At 44.4% G+C, this 19087-nt stretch overlaps 1 protein-coding gene across 1 annotated transcript in view; it reads left to right on the top strand.

The window, feature by feature from the left end:
• The first annotated feature begins 13616 nt into the window (after nt 1-13616).
• The window catches only part of LOC111868088, a 27194-nt gene continuing 21723 nt past the window's right edge, over nt 13617-19087 (top strand). Inside the window, exons 1-3 of the mRNA XM_023858473.1 lie at nt 13617-14120; nt 14247-14571; nt 17401-17642. Of these exons, the coding sequence (XP_023714241.1) occupies nt 13617-14120; nt 14247-14571; nt 17401-17642 (1071 nt within the window). The remainder of the gene's footprint in view (nt 14121-14246; nt 14572-17400; nt 17643-19087) is intronic.

Here is a 19087-nt window from a genome sequence, read left to right as displayed (position 1 = left end):
TCTATATATGGACTTAACCTTGGAAGAAGAATATTGGATAAAATTTAGTATGGAGTTGATAGCAATGATATCCCCCGATAATTACTAAAGTCAGTTTCATCACCGTTCTTGTGAACTGGTACAATAATAGACTCCTTCCACTGATCAGGTAATTTTTCCTTACGCCAAGTAGAAGTAATTGGATTTTTGATCTTTGAACGTAATATTTCGCCTCCTGCTTGAATAATCTCTGCCAGAATTTTATCACTACTTGGCGATTTATACATTTTCAATTTTGCCATAGCACTTTCACCTTCAAAAGTGTTAGGATCAGGTACTAACGGCTGTTATATTTGTCAATTGCACGCGCTTCGTATGGGGGTTTTGTCACGATTCTGTTCCGCATTACAAAACGAAGTTCTTATAGGACTGCCATTATTAGTACATATACGACTAAAGAATGACCAAGGAGACTCGCTGTATACAATTAATTGTGAATACACCGTTCGCAACTGCAAATATGAACATTGAATCCATCCCCATTTGCTCCTGTATATATTATTTGTTGTTGCAAATAGAAAACTCATATTTAAGCTTCTTTAAGAGGAAACACATTATTAACCAGCAGTTCTGGCTGGTACCGTATAGCAGAAATACAAATGAGAGACCTCTCCTAAAAACAGGATTATATTCTGCTGTAAAGCGTTATTACAATGTTCATTTAAGTGGCTTCCTTCACATTTTTAAGAACGATTTCTGAACTACATTACAAATCAAACCTTCATGGCTCCTTGGATTTAATTCTTAGGTTCCTGAAGTAAAAAATTGATGAGATGCATTCCCATACGTTATGAAGTAATAGTTAGAAAGAGTTCAAAATTAGCATTCATCGCATTATTATTTGTTTTCTTATGTCATTTGGTATTAAGAGGGTATATTTTGTGCCTTTCGTTTCTCAACGGGCATACGATTATTAATAACGCAGTGCTCACCATCAATAAAACGTATGTTTGAATGGAAAGCAACATTTATAAGTACGAAGCATATAGCCTATAGAGCCTCAGTGACTGTTTTATTTGTTGAACCCCACGAATTCAGGGAGATAAAGGAAGTAGTAGCCAAGCAAGAGCTGTAATTGCATTGCCTTGATGGATGGAGATGACCGGTAACAGAGCTTGCTCAAAACAATGGTTTTATTTTACACAAGTTATAAACGTACAAAATAGAAGACAGGTATATCGCACAAGGCCAATGGCAAAAGCCAGCCTCTAAACAGTACGAAGTCCTCACGTACACACTCGTAATGACTGGTCAGAGAGCTGTTTACAACTGTATAAATTTAGTTTATATAGTGGTCTTAGGGGTTGTTTCTCCCAGAAATCTCTACTGAACTGTCCCCTTGCGATGACATCGACCATGCTCGAGGATACTGTATAGATCTTGACCTAATTGTACATTGGTCTTGAACATTTACGATGTAGGGTACTGTGTTTATGAAAGCAAGCACGTACTACCTTGGCCTTTGGCCTCGGGATACAGGGCGAAATAACTTTTGAGAAACCAAATCAACATCAGTGAAAGTCCAAGTTACAATATTTTCTCGTGGTACCATCCGTGCCACAAGTTTTGCTATTTCATTCATACATTATTTTAATTTATTGTTTCAGTCACCCGATATCATTAGCATATACAACACCTCACACATTAGAATACGGTCGAATTTACACCTTATTTGGGCCTGAAGGTATGATTTTGCTGCACGGGTCCGGAAGGACCTGTTGGGTCCCGCCTCATCCTCCATCAATTGGTACGAACTCTGTAGTGGTGTTTCTCCTTGTTCTATGGACAAACTTTCATTACTAGTCTTGATGTTTGTGTTAACTGTGTTTCCATTACCTTCTGTTCTTCCAGGGGTCTGAATTTCTTTAGAAGGTGCTGTTAAAGCTCTAGTTCCTCTTGCAAAATGATAATGTAAGTACCTGTACAGTCTATACAATGCATACACAACTATTTAGCTGAGTAAAATATACACCATAGCGGAGTATGTGGTGTGTATTATCGTCTGATGGTTTTCCCATTCTTGTTCCTATATTTCCCTTTCCAATTCTGATATCTTGTAACTAGCATGTTTGAGATCATCTAAATGTGAAGCAACATGCTTGAAATCAAGGTTAATGGATGTTGTACTGACCTTGGGTGACTCCATAATTCTTCTAAACTAACTTTATTTATTGGTATTTGAGAGATCAAATCTTCTCCTTTTACCTCTTTTGTCTTTACTTTAACTTTTGTCTCTAAGTGTGCAAATGAAATATACCCTTTACAACCTGTGTTCAAAGATATTTTGCCTACGTCTGTAAGTGTAACGTCTTCAGGGTCATGGTTCATACACAATAGTTACACTCTCACCTGCAAAATATATCCATTCATTATTGTCACACTGCTCCAAATTGTGTATCTAATCTGGACTAACCTGGTATCAGAGTTTCTTGGAATTTCCTTCCTTTGTTGTAACAATTTAACAACACATGCCTCTGGTAAGTGGCTTGACAATAATGGACATGTCTGTTTGCATATCCTAGACTGGGAATCTATCATTTTACATTTATTTAATTCCTCATTACTAATTTTAAAATAACATTGCCTGATCTTATCTACACATAAATTTGGTTCACCAGTCTCTATATATGCAACTTTACTATTTCTCAACACTATTGTCACAGGTATCATTTTATAAACCTTTATTATTATTATTATTATTATTTGTAGAGGGGATGGGTTTCCCAATGCACTGCGACTAGTAGTTTGTAAGTCCCCTTTTGATATTCTACCAGTCGCCATGCCCTGCCAGTACTGGTGCTCTCTATCAGCTCCGTCTTGCCAGCGAGGTCGGCCACCTCTCTGGCAGTGGTACCCGATACTTCCCCATCTACCGGAGGAATTGGAAACTACTTGGGCGAGAAACTTTGCCTAATGTTGCTCAGAGGTCTCCTAGAGACATGAGGATCTTTTACGTGCCGTAAGTCTACGAAACTGGACCCATGGCTTAAAGTCCCACCCGGAGGATTTGTTCCCTGAATTTTTCCGCCATTAAAAATTCCACGACCTCCGCCGGGTTTGAACCCGCGTACCTTGAGTCATGAGGTGGGAACTTTACCCCATAGACTATGGAGGCCGCTCTTATAAACCTTAAACCAATTAGGGGAAGGATGATAATATAACCCAATATTCCTTCATTTATATATACATGAGTGTCACAAACTTTGTACAATAAATTTATCAAGTACTTGCTCAAAGTGAAAGGTGGAAGGATATCCTTAGGAAATGATGGAAAACTCTAGATTAAGGTGTCCATGATTAATTTTGGAGATACAATTTGTGGTGCTAAAATCCCCTTTCCTGACATTCGTGATGCTCTCGAGCACAATGTCTGGGTAATGTTGTAATGTGTCAATTGCCTCTCTTATCTTGGCAATATGATTCTATCGGGACTTCGGCTGTTAATGTATTAAATTTATGTTGATTTTCTGATGTAAGTGCCTCTAGAAAACTCTTAATCTGCGTCAGTCCATTTTTCACATTTTCCTGATTTTACTCCATATCGGTTAAGGTACTATTCATTGTTCCCAGTGTAGATTTTAGTACAATTATTTGCTGCTTTAATAACCTTGTAATGTCATGTGAATTTTCCTCAAAATATCTTATTTGATCGTTGTAGTATTTGGCATCCTCATTATCTATAACCGACCCACTCAGTATTCTGTGTAGCCTCTGTGTTTGGCGCCACTTATAACTGTCCCACTCAGTGAGGCTTCGAGCCCCACACGTTTGTCACCACTTATAACTGTCCTCTTAGTGCCCTTGCGTTGGTCTCCACTTTCATCAGCCGCTTCCTTGTTGCTGTCTGATTCAGGGTAAGTGAATTTATATGGGCGCAAGTGGACTTGGGTGAAATCCACGAATTTGGAACGGGGAAAGCAAAGGTGGGACTTGGATAGGCGGGCGTTTGGGGTTTCGGCTGCTCCGACGGTAGGACAAGATTCTGTCTCAGGACGACTTCTGGGCCTTGCTCACACAAGGAGAGAGAGAACGCTTAAAACACACACTTCACCAACACTGTTGCCCTTTATTGTAGATGTGAACTAGAATTACACATTACAAGGCTGTAACAATTTGTGTACCTGACCCGGCCAACACCGATTTAACGTCCGGGAAGTTACTCCTGTCACTCACTTTGAAGACTCACTCCTGTTACTCACTAAGAAGACTGACTCCAGTTAGTCCTTTAGAAGACTGACTCCTGTTACTCCCGTTAGGCAGCTGACTCCTCCGGAGAGGCAGAAGTCTTGACGGTTCCGGGAACGCCCGGTTTCCTCTTCTCTGAAATTTTGCTGATTGGCTGAACCTAAAATTTGTGTGTTACTCTCATTTGCATTCAGCCAATCCCTAACAAGATCCATGTAAATTTGGGCCTAAGTACAACGCGGTCCTTCTGACAGCTCTCAAATAAATGAAGGTACGCTAACGATCGCTCGGTATGCCCCTCCAAAAATTATTGAGACTCGTATTGTCAAGTCTCAAATTTTCAAAGACTCGTACCACCAAAGTTAAGCATTTAAATTCCCAGAAAACCCAGCGGGATAATTCCTGCTCCGTTTTGGGTTTGCCAGTGTCCTGCAGCCACTTGTCCGTCAGAAAGACCAGATGTCCTTGGCGCCTGCTGGTGCTGTGGTCAATTGTGTTTCATCTTTTGTTAACAGTAATACAGTTCGTTTACTTGTAGTACATTATAATTAAGAATGTAAATCAACAACATTGCTGCGGTTCCTGCATGATGCGGTTACATATCTAAGGTACAGAGCAAAACATAGCTAATTTCTCCAATAAAATAGAAAACTCATCTACGTTTTCGCGTTTTTCGTAACTTGCGATTAGAAATATCTATTTTAAAGTAATGTTATATTTTAGCGTTCTGTTGCACTGATTTTCATCCATTTTGTATACAGTGGCCGTCTTGTAGTGCACACAATTTCACCTGTCACTTCACAACGTGTTTCGGCAACACAGTGCCATCATCAGGTGTCCCAACTACGTCAATCTATTGCATTGCCTGCCTTCATATGTTTTCACCAACCATTTAAAAAGTATTTAAAAATTCCGTATTTGTCAACTATGATAAATTTACACTCGCTAAAACTTGTTAAGATAATTCATCTTATTTGTCCTAATAAAACTTGTGTGTGGTTCGTTCACTACGGGGTCGTTTTTCTTATTTTCTGTGTAAACCGCATTTCGTGATGTGTGTTCCTTTGTTAACAGCGAATGTTGTAATCTATTGTGAAGTTTTTCAGTTTTCTTAATCTGTTGCTGTTTTGTTCCTTGCAATCTCAGGAAAATGGTAACAATCTGTCCAATTTTGGACGGCTGTCCCTTGCTTTCTGTATTGCTCAGTTTCAAGGGACTGACTACTGATTCTGTTTAAGTCAATGTACACTACTACTTCCCATTCAGTGCTACATAAATTTACCTGCCCTTTGCGCTCATAATATATTCCCGTTGCTTCATCATATTTCTTCAACCTATAGCCACATTTTCCTATTGCCTGCGTTAAGTCTGGGTTTGTCCCTAGCCAAAGCAGTATGCTCATCAATGTGATCATTTTCTGAAAAGAATTTTCAACATGAATTATAATCTTTCCCCTAGATGTAAAAAGGTTTCAATCTGTTAACATGTACCTCTTGTACTCTGCGTCCACATTTTATGGTTTCATTTACTTTGCGTATTCTGAGGACTTCATATGGTCCTATCTATTGACTACTTAATTTTCTAGACCTTCCTCGTCGTACAGTCTCGTCATATAGTAGGACCTTATCCCCTATGTTTAATTTAAATTCTTCTATCTTTGTGTCACAGTATTCTTTTCTCTTTTCTTTGGCCATTAGCAGTTTTCCTCTTGCTAACTCATGTGCCATCTGTAATCTACTCTTCAATTCTAGGACATAATCAGCATAACTGTATTGCTGGCTGAGAGTTTCATGAAAGGTCAGGTCGACCTAAAACCATACACAAGCTCGAATGGCATATACCCGGTAGTAGTATATACCGTAGTCTTTTATACGTAGATAGAGAACGGAACACATTAGTCCCAATTGGTTTGGTCTTCATTAACATAGTGGCTCAAGTATTCTGCTAGGACTCTGTGGCATCGTTCTAGTCCTCTATTCGATTCTGGTCTAAATTCGGTGGTCTGGAGTTTCTTGATTCGCAGTAGCTTACAAACATTTTTGAATAGGTCGCTCGGAAAGTTTGCTCCTTGGTCGGTCAGCACTTGCTTCAGTACAACATTTTCAAGATAACATTTACTACGAATTCCCTAGCTACTGTTTCTGCGTCCTGCTGTGAAACCGGAGTTGAGGGCACTCGATTGCTGAGATCATCCTGAAACATAGGTACGTATTTATTTCCGTCAATTGTTTCGGGTAATGGGCCTATGATATCTAGGCAACACTTTTTCGAAGGGATGATCTGCGGTGGTGGTAATTTCCATTGGTACTTTCCTTTTGGTACTTAAGATTTTATTCACTTGACAATTTTTACACTTCTTTACATAGTTTTCAATGTCCAGCTTCATATTTGGCTAAGTGCATTTTGCTTTGATTGACAGATATGTCTTATTCATGCCTCTGTGGGAACATCCTACATAGCATATTTATACAAGCTCGCACTGCAAATTTCCACACCTCAATTTCGCTGACCAATCAGCGCTCTGCAAATTTCGCTCCTCCGCCAAGCATTTTATAAAAGGCGAAGCACAACGCTAGCAAGTCAGAATCAGTCAGTCAGCTATCACACTTCGTCCAGAGCGATCGGTCTTTTGGGTCATCGGCATTTCACTGCGCCACGCATGGCTGCCTCTACTCTCCGGCGGTCATGTCCGACTCACTGGGCAACTGGCGCTGTCGCCGCCATTCCAGCGACCGTGCTCCGCAACCTGGCTTCATCCAGCAATCACGCTCGGCGGCCAGACTACTAACTTAGCTGCCGCAACATTAGTCAACACACAGTAGCCGACATCTCATTTCTACAGGCGCGCGCCGCACTTGTTCACCAGCCAAACATCCCAGCAGCCAACGGTCCTTTTCAGGATCTACAAACTTTTCGAAGAAGAGGGTTGTCATTGGAGTAACGACAAATCCCCACACCTCTATGGCCTCCTAGGAGAGCGTCATGCTTTCTCTTGTATTCCCCTATACCTTCCACAGAATTCTGAGTATTTTCCTTACGTGAACGTGTTAATCCTGCTTAACCCTTCCGCGTTGGTATTGAGAGATACATTTTTATACATTATTTCATAGTCGTACTCTTATAGTTTAATCCGCCCTCTAAGCGTTCTGGATCCTGGATCCTCAACATTCATAATCTAAGTTAGCGGCTTATGGTCGCTACCAATTTTGAATTTCCTCTGGTACAAATATGGTCTAAAGTGTTTCACTCCCCATACTATTGCGAGTAAGTGTTTCTCTCTTGTGGTATAATTCTTTTCTGTTTTATTTGAGTTTTTACTGTCGTATGCTATTGGCAATTTTTGCCAATTTCGCCTTGGGATAGTACTGCCCTAGTCCCTGGTTGCTTGCATCTGTAGTGAGGATAAACTCTTTGGAAAATTAGGATACTGTAATATATGTTGCAAGGTTAATTTTGCTTTCAGATTTAAAAGTGCGTTCTCCTGATCAGCGGTCCCCTCGAAACCTGTATCATTCTTAAATAAGGCATGCAGGGGTGCGGCCGCTTTGCTAAATCTTGGAATGAATCTCCGGTAATATCTTATCATTCCTAGGAAACCATTTAGTTGCGGCTGCATTTTTGGAAACTACGAATAGGTTGCTATTCCAAGGTGAGTTACTCTCTACCACACGACTAATTTCCCAGTTTGACCGTCCAGAGCAAGTACTCGAGTCAGAATGCTCCAAACAGCTTCTACTTCCATTCGCAGTATTGCAGCGGGTTGTGACGCCGTGGCTTCCACATTCTCTTGGGACCTGCAACACACCTACGACATTACTCTTCACTGAGCTCATAGCTGGGACTTTGGGTGCGACCTGGCGATTCGTTGTCTGGGTCGTCCGTGGTCGTTGATCATTAGCACATGGGAAAACTCTCCGGATCAGTAAGGTCGTAGGTCGTTTCCAGTATTTTGAAGTGAAGACTGATAATGATAGGATAACATATCACCAGGTGGCTTGGCTCGTCTTGAATCCATCTCTAGACATAGTTTCCATCAGATCCCTCAGCTTGACATACGACTGTTTGCTAACAAGCGAACTGCGTCTAGCTACATTTTCAAGGGCAGCAAGTGTCCAGCTTGTCTGCAACTCATCATACGCGATCTGTAGCCGCTCCTCAGGTGACATGGATAGCACGTGGCTACTGGCGAGCGAGAGTGGTAACTCCGTCAGGCGTCAGAATAAAACTGATAATGGATGTGTTCCTTTAACATTTCTATGTTGGGAGAATTCAATATTAAAACTTCGAGTGGTGCCATTTACTTTACATTTAATAATAATAATAATAATAATAGGCGATGGCATACTATAGCTCCCAAAATGGCGAAATCCTTTCGCTTTAAGTTGTAATGGATTAAATTTTTAGGAATAATTTTCCGGCAAAATCTGTCTGGCCAGAGTATCAACTGGAATAGTATTGTGACATGTTGCGCAACGGAGAACCACAATCTACCCAGCAGCAACGTGGCAACTCAGGTCACAGTGACGTGGCGGATGAGTCAGCGCTCCCCTCCCCCTCCGCACGGTAACGTAAGGCGCAACGCGCTGCTGACGTAAGACGGCGCGAGGTAACAGCGTTGCTAGGCTATACGCAAACACGGTGAAGCGGCACCGCTTCCTACTGTGACGTGGCACGCAACAGGCACCACTGCGGCTATATAAGGGAACCGTACAGCAGCTACGAGTCAGTTGTAACGTAACAGTCGACGAGTCGAGTTGACATATAGCAGCAGTCGCCGAGTTCAGTAGTAGTCGAGCGAGTGTGTTATCAACAGTTCTCCAGTCAGCCGACTACAGTTGGAGTATAGCAGACGTCGCGATAAGAAGAACCGTACGTGTGTGTGATTGTGTAATTGGGAGTGTGTGATACATAGCTCGCCTACTGTAAACGTGTAGACTACTGAAGACAGAGTGAGCTGATTTACGCATAGGGTTATAAATCGTGAAACCCCCAACAGTGGTAACAGATTAATGCGATTAGGGTTATAAAGTGTGAAACCCCGCAACTGTGTGATAAGTAATTGTAGCCGTTACTTGTAGATTGTTCAATAAACCAATTAACGATCTCTACGGCGTATTCAGTAACGAAACACATTACATTGGTGTCAGAAGTGGGATTTGGACTTACACACGTGACCAACGAGCTTCGAACTCAAGACTCGTGACAATTTGGTGTCAGAAATTTTACGAGCTTAAATACGCCTCAGAGAATTTTACTGCTACAAAATGGAGATGCAACAAATGATGGAACTTCTACTGAAGGAAATCAGAGAGAAACACGAAACGACGGAGGCCAATAGAAAAGCCGACAAGGAAGAAATGCTGAAGGAGATTCGGGCAAACCAAGTAAGATCAGATACCTACCGCGTGCAGATGCAAGAAATGTTCCGAACCCATCAGGAAGAAATGAAGGCCATGCAAGAAAATTGGAAGAAAGACAAAGAGGATATGCTGAAAGTGATGAGGGCCAACCAAGATAAAGCAGACATCATGCTGGCCAAATTAGACTCCTACCAAGAAAAGGCGGCGGCCGATAGGAAGGCCGACAAGGAAGAAATGAAGGCGGAAATGCAATGTATGCGGTCAGAGTTGGAAGAGATAATCCAACATAGAATTGAAAACAGTTTTGCGATCTTCGAACACTGCAAACGGATTCTGCAGTCGGAGCTAACTGAGAAGATTGAAGTGTCCCTCTGCGCGCGAACAACACAATTCCAAGAAGACTTAACGAAAAACTACAATGAAACCTGCGCAGCAATTGAGGAGGCCAAATGCGAGTTCCGGGCACGGTTGGACGAGACGAGACAGACGAAGGCCGAGCGGGGAAATAGTCAAAAATCGTTGCGAGAACGGCTCAGCCGGAAATTCGACGTGGAGAGTGTTCCGGCGACAATTCGAGACCGTAGCAGAACACAACCAATGGACGGACAGGGAAAAATTAACATACCTCATCACCGCTCTGAAGGGCCGGGCGGCAGAAGTGCTACCTGGCATTCCGACAAATACAACTTATGAGGAAACGCTTCAGGAACTAGAGGACCGTTTCGGTGACCAACACTTTGCAGCTGCCAATTAAGAACAAGGACCCAGAAACCTGGAGAATCCCTGCAAGACTTTGCCCCGGCCATTGAACTGCTTTCCCATCGTGCCTACCCCAATTTACCTGCAGACTACATAGGAAGAGAGGCAGCAACAGCCTTGTATACGGAATACGAGATGCCGATATAAAGATCCAGTTGCTGCTAGGAGGTGAGAAGAAGGTAAACGAGGCCCTCCGACAAGCACTAGAGCTGCAAGCGGTACAGATACATATTACAGTATATGCACACGTCTCCACAGAGGACTTGTTGACAGATTCTCACCTGGAATAGTACGGGCACACGCCTCCCGAGAGCATGTGTGAACAGATTCTCAGCTGGACTAGTATGGGCACTCCTCCCGAGGGGATGTGTTGACAGATTCTCAGCTGGAATATTATACGCACACGCCTCCCGCGAGAATGTGTTGCCAGATTCTCAGCTGGAATAGTAGACGCACACGCCTCCCATGAGGATGTGTTGACAGATTCTCAGCTGGACTAGTATACCCATACGCCTCCCATGAGAATGTGCTGACAGATTCTCAGCTGGAATAGTACACGCACACACCTCCCATGAGAACGTGTTGACAGATTCTCAGTTGGAATAGTATAAGCACACGCCTCCCATGAGAATGTGCTGACAGTTTCTCAGCTGGAATAGTATACAGTCATGCTTCCATGAGAATGAGTTGACAAATTCTCAGCTGGAATAGTATACTCACACGTTTCCGCTTTTTTTCACGATTCTGCTTGTTGAGATTGTGGCATCTGGATTGTTACACTGTTTAATTTTGTAGGTGGATATCACCTTTCGGACGACCATGTTGCCTCCATCTTCAAGGCCGAATTGAGGGTGTTCATAATGCGTTCAGTTTATTGGGGCTGGTAACAAATTTCACTGAGGGAGGAGATAGGAAAGGAGGCCGGTCCGTGCCAATAGGAACAATGAACAGGGAATGCATGGTCCTCTTTTTGGGCGTTAATGTTCTGACACCCCCATTTCTTGCTCTTAGATCTTCTGTTTACCGTTCCTATTGTCTCGGACCAGTCGGATCTCTCTGTCTCCCCTATGTCCTATGAATGTGTGAGCACCTGCCTCGCGTTCCGCCGATTCATCAGTGTAAGTTCGGGAGCGGTTGGGTTCATCGGTGGAGCTCATTGATGATCGCATCACATCAATTGATGGTCGGTTAGAGGAGTGAGTGTGAGTTCAGTTGAATATTCTCGGGTTCATTGTGGGTCAAGATTATTGGCAATTGGGTGCGTGTTCGCATCGATTGAAGCTGAACAGTGAAGAGAAGAGTCTCCGATAGTGGTTTATTATCTATTGTACTGACCCGATAGTGTGTTGCAGTTCCCCAAAATGCGTCTTAGCGCATTCATCCTGCTAAAGAGAAAGGCGACGTACTTATCTTGTTTAAGAAAATACTAAAATCGCTTCCTAAATTTTCAGTTTAATTTTTCTGTTGATTTTACATGACGCCTAGTAAATTAATTATAAAAGTATGGAACTACGTGGTACTGCCTATCGGAATAAAGGTGTTAAGGTGAGGTAAAATGAGAGGAACAGCGTACAGCGAATCAATAACCTCTATGCATTCGTCTTCTCCCCCCGTCGTTCTACATGCCATCTCATCCCCCTTGACTTGATCATTCTAATTATATTCGGAGAAGTGCACAGTTATGCAGCTCCATACATATATACTTATTCTTTATTCGGCCTGCGGGTAAGTCCTGGCGGTGCAGTGTTGGTTTCAGTGTTTTGAAGTTCGGCAGGCCTGATGTAACGTGTATAGTGTTTATCTGTAAATGTGTATACAAATATGTAAGGGCAATAGTAAGATTTTTAACCGGCAGAAACGTCTTCTCATTAGAAAGGGCGCCCCAAGACAACTAAGATTTCTGTTATCAAGAACTAAGACTCATATCTAATCATGAGTCCCAGGCAAGCTTGACACCAAGATGGATTAAATGACCGGAAGACAGACCGACCGAACTTCATTCGCATTGTGACATTCAGTTTGACATTGACTTGAGCTGCATATGTGACCTGATCTTATTCCTACCCCCACTTCATTTCTAAATATGTAGGCATCGTGCTTCGTCGAAACGTTGGTATTCACGTTGTCACAAACCTAGAAGACCATAATCTTTTTTATGCGCATTTATTTTTTTCGCTGGGGATGTTATGTGTTCTTCTTCGGTTGGTTGAAATGCATATTGATTTTGTTTTCATATCCATTTAACATACCCCTATTTTAATCACAAACATTTGACGGCTGTTCGAACGAGGCCGGTTCGTTGACGGAACTGTTCCCTCCTGCTCTAACTCTCCGGTTTCCAAGGCACTAATCGCGGTCGAGTGTCGCTGCATATTCGCTAGTGGCGCCGCGACCGGAATTCGCTTGTACTGTCCTCATGTGTATATATCAGTGAAAGTGCACATACCGCAGGGCCAGGTCAGAATTATCTGTAAAGTCAGAGGAAAGCTTGAGATCAGAGATCAGACATTCGATCAGGATAGTTCTTCGGATGGGACTTGAAGAGATTGTCTGTTTGTTTAGGTGTACTTTATTACTGCTACATACCTTGTGAGAGATTGTCTGTTTGAGTAGGATTGAGATTGGTTCGGGAGACGTTTACGGAAGGAGTTTGAGCGTTCCCAGGTGACCATAAACTTGAATGTGTTCGTCTGCAGCCACCTAGTTACTATTCTGCTACCAGTGCATAGTGCGTGGCTAGTGCATCGGTGGCGGTGGCCGTCCCGTCTGCAACGGACAAAATGGCGGAGCCGACATCGTGCGAAACGGTGGAATGCAATCGTGGCTTCGTTTGACAGGAAACACGAGAACTTGAGAATCAGTAATCCTGACTGCCAGGAAGACATCGAATTACTAGGGAAAGGATTACAAACCATTGGGCAGCTTATCCATACATCGCCCTCAACAAACGGAAACGGCGTAATATGGAACAAACTCATATCAAAATCCGAGGCAGAGAGGACAGTGCTGTGTAAACACCTCGAGGGCAAGACCCTCTTTACAGCCATGCTGCGCCTCTGTGCTGCCATCCACAGGGAGATGCGAGAGTCTCTCCTGCTGGAAGGAAAAGAAGATTCAGCCGAGGATTTTCGCGAACAAAGGAGACGAAAGTGAAACTCCTCGGGAGAATAATCTAAGAAACCGAAGCCATCACCTAGTCCCCGGGATCCTAGATTAAAATCAAAGAATGAAGTTGAAACTAAGAACTTCTTTGCGCCCCTGAGGACGTCAGGTATGGACGTGGAAGAGTCAACCAGCAAGCCGGGAGAGCAGCAACCATCGGACAAGCCAGTTAGGCTGCCTCCAATTGTACTAACCTCCACGACAAACCTGATGCAGTTGCAGAGGAAGGTCAAAGAACTGGTCACGGGCAATTTTGAGTTCCGCAACACCAGGAGCGGGACCAGAATTGTCACGAAGGAAATGGCGGACTTCTCAGCCATCAAAACTTTCCTAGAAAGTACCAATCTATCGTACTTTACATTCTTTCCCAAGTCTGAGAAACCAATCAAAGCAGTAATCCGTCACCTTCCACACAACACTCCAGCGGAAGATATCTCTGATGGACTGATGAGTCTGGGGTTTGACGTCATTAGCGTCAAACAAATGACCAGTCGTCGGACTCCTCCAGAAGGAACAGATAACATCTACCTTCCCTTGTTCCTTATCACACTTCCTAGGACGGAGAAATCCCAAGAAGTCTTCCGCCTGACTAACCTCTGCCACATAGCCATCAAGGTAGAGGCGTACAGAGCACAGAGCGGGTTCATACAATGTTACAACTGCCAGCAGTTCGGCCACGTTTGGGCTAACTGCAAACAGCCCCCACGTTGTTTGTGGTGCGGAGGTGGCCACTTACACAAGGAATGCCCAGAGAAGGAGAACTCTGCCTCCACCCCAGTATGCTGCAACTGCCGGTTGGCGGAGGGAGAAAAGCCCCATCCCGCCAATTATCGGGGTTGCAATCATGCCAAAGAGGTGCAACAGAGAAGGAAGGCTCAGAGAACGTCCAAATCTACAGGGAGGGTGTTCTCTTCAGCCACCGTAACTCCAGGTGTCTCCTTCGCGGCGGCACTCCGAGGCAGTGCGGCGGAGCAGAATCAGCGCCCTCAGGGAAGCCATGTTCCGGTGGCTCCAGCCACAACGAAGAAGCATTCGGTACCGGCCCCTGCACTACAGACAGAAACAGGTCAGTCAGGTCAGGCTACTAATGTAAACGGTCAGTCTCTCGACAATATGCTGAGAGTAGTGACTGTAGTACAGCAGATTATGACAGAGGTCAGTGGTGCAGTGTCCGAGGAGGACAAAATAATGGCCATTACGAAAATTGTTCTAAACCTTATGAAACAGAATGGCCACTAGAGTTCATAGGCCCCTCAAAGTCATAGCATTTAATGCGAATGGCATTGGGAGGCAGCGCTATGAGCTCAATAAACAGCTGCAAGACCTACACGTAGATGTGGCCCTGTTTTCAGAGACACATCTGAAACCTCATGAGAGGTTCTTTATTCCAAATTACCACTTTTATAGAATCGACCGCCAGTCGGGCAGAAAAGGCGGAACTGCCGTTGCAGTAAGAAAAGGCATTCCCCATAACCATGTAGACCTACCACCCCTTGTTTCAGTAGAAGCGACAGGGGTCTGCATACCAATTGGAAATAGCGAAGTGCTGCTTGCAGCTGTTTACAAATCTCCAAGCAAAGCTTGGAGTGATGCTGACATCACTGAGCTCTTAAGCTTCAGACGTAAGTCTATTTTGGCAGGTGATTTGAATGCTAAGAACCCCTTCTGGAATAGCAGAGTTTCAAACCCCTCAGGCTTGAAACTCGTTGATTTATTTGATAGGAGAGATTTCGAAATTTCAGCACCACAGTGCCCCACTCATTATTCCCCTGCGGGAAATGGTGACGTGCTAGACATTGTGGTTCACCAAAATATCAGAGTGTCAGAGGTCATCGTCTCTGATATTTTGGACTCAGATCACCTACCAATAGTATTCCACATACTGGATCACGTTAAAATTAGGAATCTTTCGGAACCCATTGAAAAATTTACAGATTGGGAGCGGTTTCAAAGCCTCGCTTCTGAATTAATATCACCTAAACTAGAAATTAATTCGGGGGTAGAAGCCGATAAAGCGGCACGCGACTTTGCAGCCTCTATTGCTTCGGCATATAGGCTGTCGACAAGTAAAGTTACCCTTTCGGACATAAACAACGATCTTCCTGGTCTAGATCGTTTGATTAAATACAAGCAGAGGCTACGAAAACTGTGGCAAGAAACCAGGGATCCAGCGTGTAAAACGGCAGTCAATTGGGTCACCAAATCAATCAGGCGAATGACCCGTAAAAAGGCACTTGAACGGTGGGAAACAAAAATAAGTAACACTGAAGTCACACCTCAGTGTATATGGCCCATTGCGAAATCTCTCCTTCAGAGAGACGGACCAAGGGCACCAACTGCTATTCATGGTTCTTCTGGTTTAAAATTTTATCCTTTTGAAAAAGCCAACAAAATTGCCGACTGTTTGGAAATTCAGTTTACGCCACATGACTTGTGCGATGAAAACCATGAAGAGCGGGTGGAGGCTAGAGTTCAAGCTCTGCTGGAAGCCGTGGATGAAAACCCCCCTCTAAGGATCAGACCATGTGACGTTCAGAAATTAATAAAATCCCTGAAATTAAAAAAGGCCTGTGGAATTGACGGCATCCCAAATGAATGCCTCAGGCACCTTCCAAGGAGACCATTGGTTCACCTAACTCACTTATTCAATCACTGTTTTCGGCTCTCTCACTTTCCAAATACTTGGAAGGAAGCAAAAATAATAACTTTACCTAAACCGGGTAAAGACCCGAAATTTCCTCAAAATTTACGTCCGATCAGCCTCCTGTCCACGACAGGAAAACTATTCGAAAAAGCAATTTTGAAATTCCTCCATAAACATATTGAAGAAAGAGACCTGCTCAACGCAAGTCAGTTTGGTTTTCGTGCACGTCACTGCACGACATTGCAATGTATGAGGCTGGCGGACCACGTGACCCTTAATTTTAACAATAAAATGTCTACGGCTGCAGTGTTCTTGGACATCGAAAAAGCCTTCGATACCACGTGGCACTCAGAATTGCTGTTTAAATTATCAAAATTGGAATTCACCAACTCTTTGACCAAGCTTATTGCGTCTTTTCTCTCTAAACGTACATTCAGGGTCTCTGTTGAAGGCGAAATGTCAACGCCAAGGGAAATGCAAGCAGGGGTGCCACAAGGTTCTCTCGTTTCCCCCACTCTTTTCAACATGTATAGTGTGACACGTTCACCCCTCCCTACCAAGCAGCAACGTGGCAACTCAGGCCACAGGCGCGTGGCGGTAACGTAGCGCGCAACGCTACGTTCCCGTAATCAATTTCCTGCTGTGACTTGGAACGCAACAGGCAGCACTGCAGCTATATAAGTGAGCTGCACAGCGGCTGCGAGTCAGTTGTAACCTGGCCATCGCCGAAGACAGTTCCGAGTTATAAAGTAACAGTCGCCGAGTCGAGTTATAAAGTAACAGTCGCCGAGCGTGTTATCAACAGTTCTCCAGTCAGCCGACCACAGTTGGAATATAGCAGCCGTCGCGGAAAGAAGAAGCGGACGTGTGTGTAATTGTGTAATTGGGAGCGTGTGATACAGTGATACATAGCTCCCCTACTGTAAACGTGTATACTACTGAACACAGTGTGAACTGCTTTGCGCATAGGGTTATAAATCGTGAAACCCCGCAACAGTGTTAACAAATTAATGCGACTAGGGCTATAAAGTGTGAAACCCCGCAACTGTGTGATAAGCAATTGTAGCCGTTACTTGTAGATTGTTAAATAAACCAATTAACGATCTCTACGGCGTCCTCAGTAACCAGCAAACACGTTACATTGGTGTCAGAAGTGGGATTTGGACTTACACACCTGACCGACGAGATTCGAACTCAAGACACGTGATAATTTGGTGTCAGAAATTTTACGAGCTTAACTACGCCTCACAGACTTCTACTGCTACAAGATGGAGATGCAGCAGTTGATGGAAATGCTGGCTAGAATGGAAGCCAGCATGAAAACCGACAAAGAAGAAATGTTGAAAGAGATGAGGGCCTGGCGAGAAAAGGCGGACGCCGACTCGAAAGCCTGGCGAGAAGAAGTGGCCGCCTGGCGAGAAAAAACTTCCGCAGAGACGAGAACAACCCCAGCAATGACGGCACAACAAGAAGAGGTCCCCATAGTGATATCGGTCGGAGAGAAGATGGCCTGCCAAGAAGTGGAGGAACGTCCAGAAGATGAAGAGCCGGCCTCAGCGAACAGGAAACCTGAGGCGGCAGAATTACGAGAGGTACCCGTAGAAGACGCCGAAGTAATGCCGGTCGGAGAACCGAAGAAGAAAAGCGCAGGGACCGCAATCGACGAAATAAGAAGAATCCGACACGGGAAAATTGCGGACCCCAGAACAAATTGGCCGTCGTCAGCAGGAAGGTGTCCCGCCGTGCAAGAGTGCCATGGCGCCGGAGAAACATCTTCAGGAAATCTTGGACCCGAGGAGATCATGCGTCCCGGATAAAGTTGGCTGCCATCTGCAGGAAGATATCCCGTCGAGCGACAGTGGCACGATGTTGGGGAAATGACTTCAAGAAGGAAACTCCCCAGGGAAACTTCGGATACTGGAGAAAGGACTTGGAGCCACGGTCTCGCGCCAGCAAGAAGTGGGGAGTCCAGGAGGGACAACGACGTCAGCGAGTACAAACAACGCATCAAGAGCTGTTACGTCGACATAAGGAACATCCGAAGAAAGAAATGAAGAAGGACTGGACACTGTGGAAGTGTCGACCGCCTCCAAAACGGAAAAGAAGACTTCAAGCAGAGGAGGAACCGGTAGTGTAGAAGTACCGGCCTCCCAAGGAAGAATGAACGTGATGAATGAATGGGACAGGACTGGATCTTCTGGCGAGCTGAAAGGAAACCGCTCGAGACGAGCTTTGTCTTAATAGGGGAACGGATGTAACGGACGAAGAATAGTCGCTGCCAGAAGAGTAGCCGAAACAACAGGAGACACTGCAAGCACAGCTACGGGACGGAAAAGGACCGGGGGTGCACCGTTAAGCTATTCGGGACGAACAGCCTTAAGGAGGGAGCAGTGTGACACGTTGACCCCTCCCTACTAAGCAGCAACGTGGCAACTCAGGCCACAGGCGCGTGGCGGTAACGTAGCGCTCCCTCCCGCCCCTCCGCGGTGACGTGACGCGCAACGTTACGTACCCGTAATCAACTTCCTGCTGTGACGTGGAACGCAACAGGCAGCACTGCAGCTATATAATTGAGCTGCACAGCGGCTGCGAGTCAGTTGTAACCTGGCCATCGCCGAAGACAGTTCCGAGTTATAAAGTAACAGTCGCCGAGTCGAGTTATAAAGTAACAGTCACCGAGCGTGTTATCAACAGTTCTCCAGTCAGCCGACTACAGTTGGAATATAGCAGCCGTCGCGGAAAGAAGAACCGGACGTGTGTGTAATTGTGTAATTGGGAGCGTGTGATACTGTGATACATAGCTCCCCTACTCTAAACGTGTATACTACTGAACACAGAGTGAACTGATTTGCGCATAAGGTTATAAATCGTGAAACCCCGCAACAGTGTTAACAGATTAATGCGATTAGGGTTATAAAGTGTGAAACCCCGCAACTGT

This window comes from Cryptotermes secundus, unplaced genomic scaffold (genome assembly GCF_002891405.2).
Source record: "Cryptotermes secundus unplaced genomic scaffold, Csec_1.0 scaffold1140, whole genome shotgun sequence".
Classification (NCBI taxonomy): Eukaryota; Metazoa; Arthropoda; class Insecta; order Blattodea; family Kalotermitidae; genus Cryptotermes; species Cryptotermes secundus.
The sequence above is the reverse complement of the archived record's forward strand: the minus strand, read 5'-3'. Positions and strand labels throughout refer to the sequence as shown.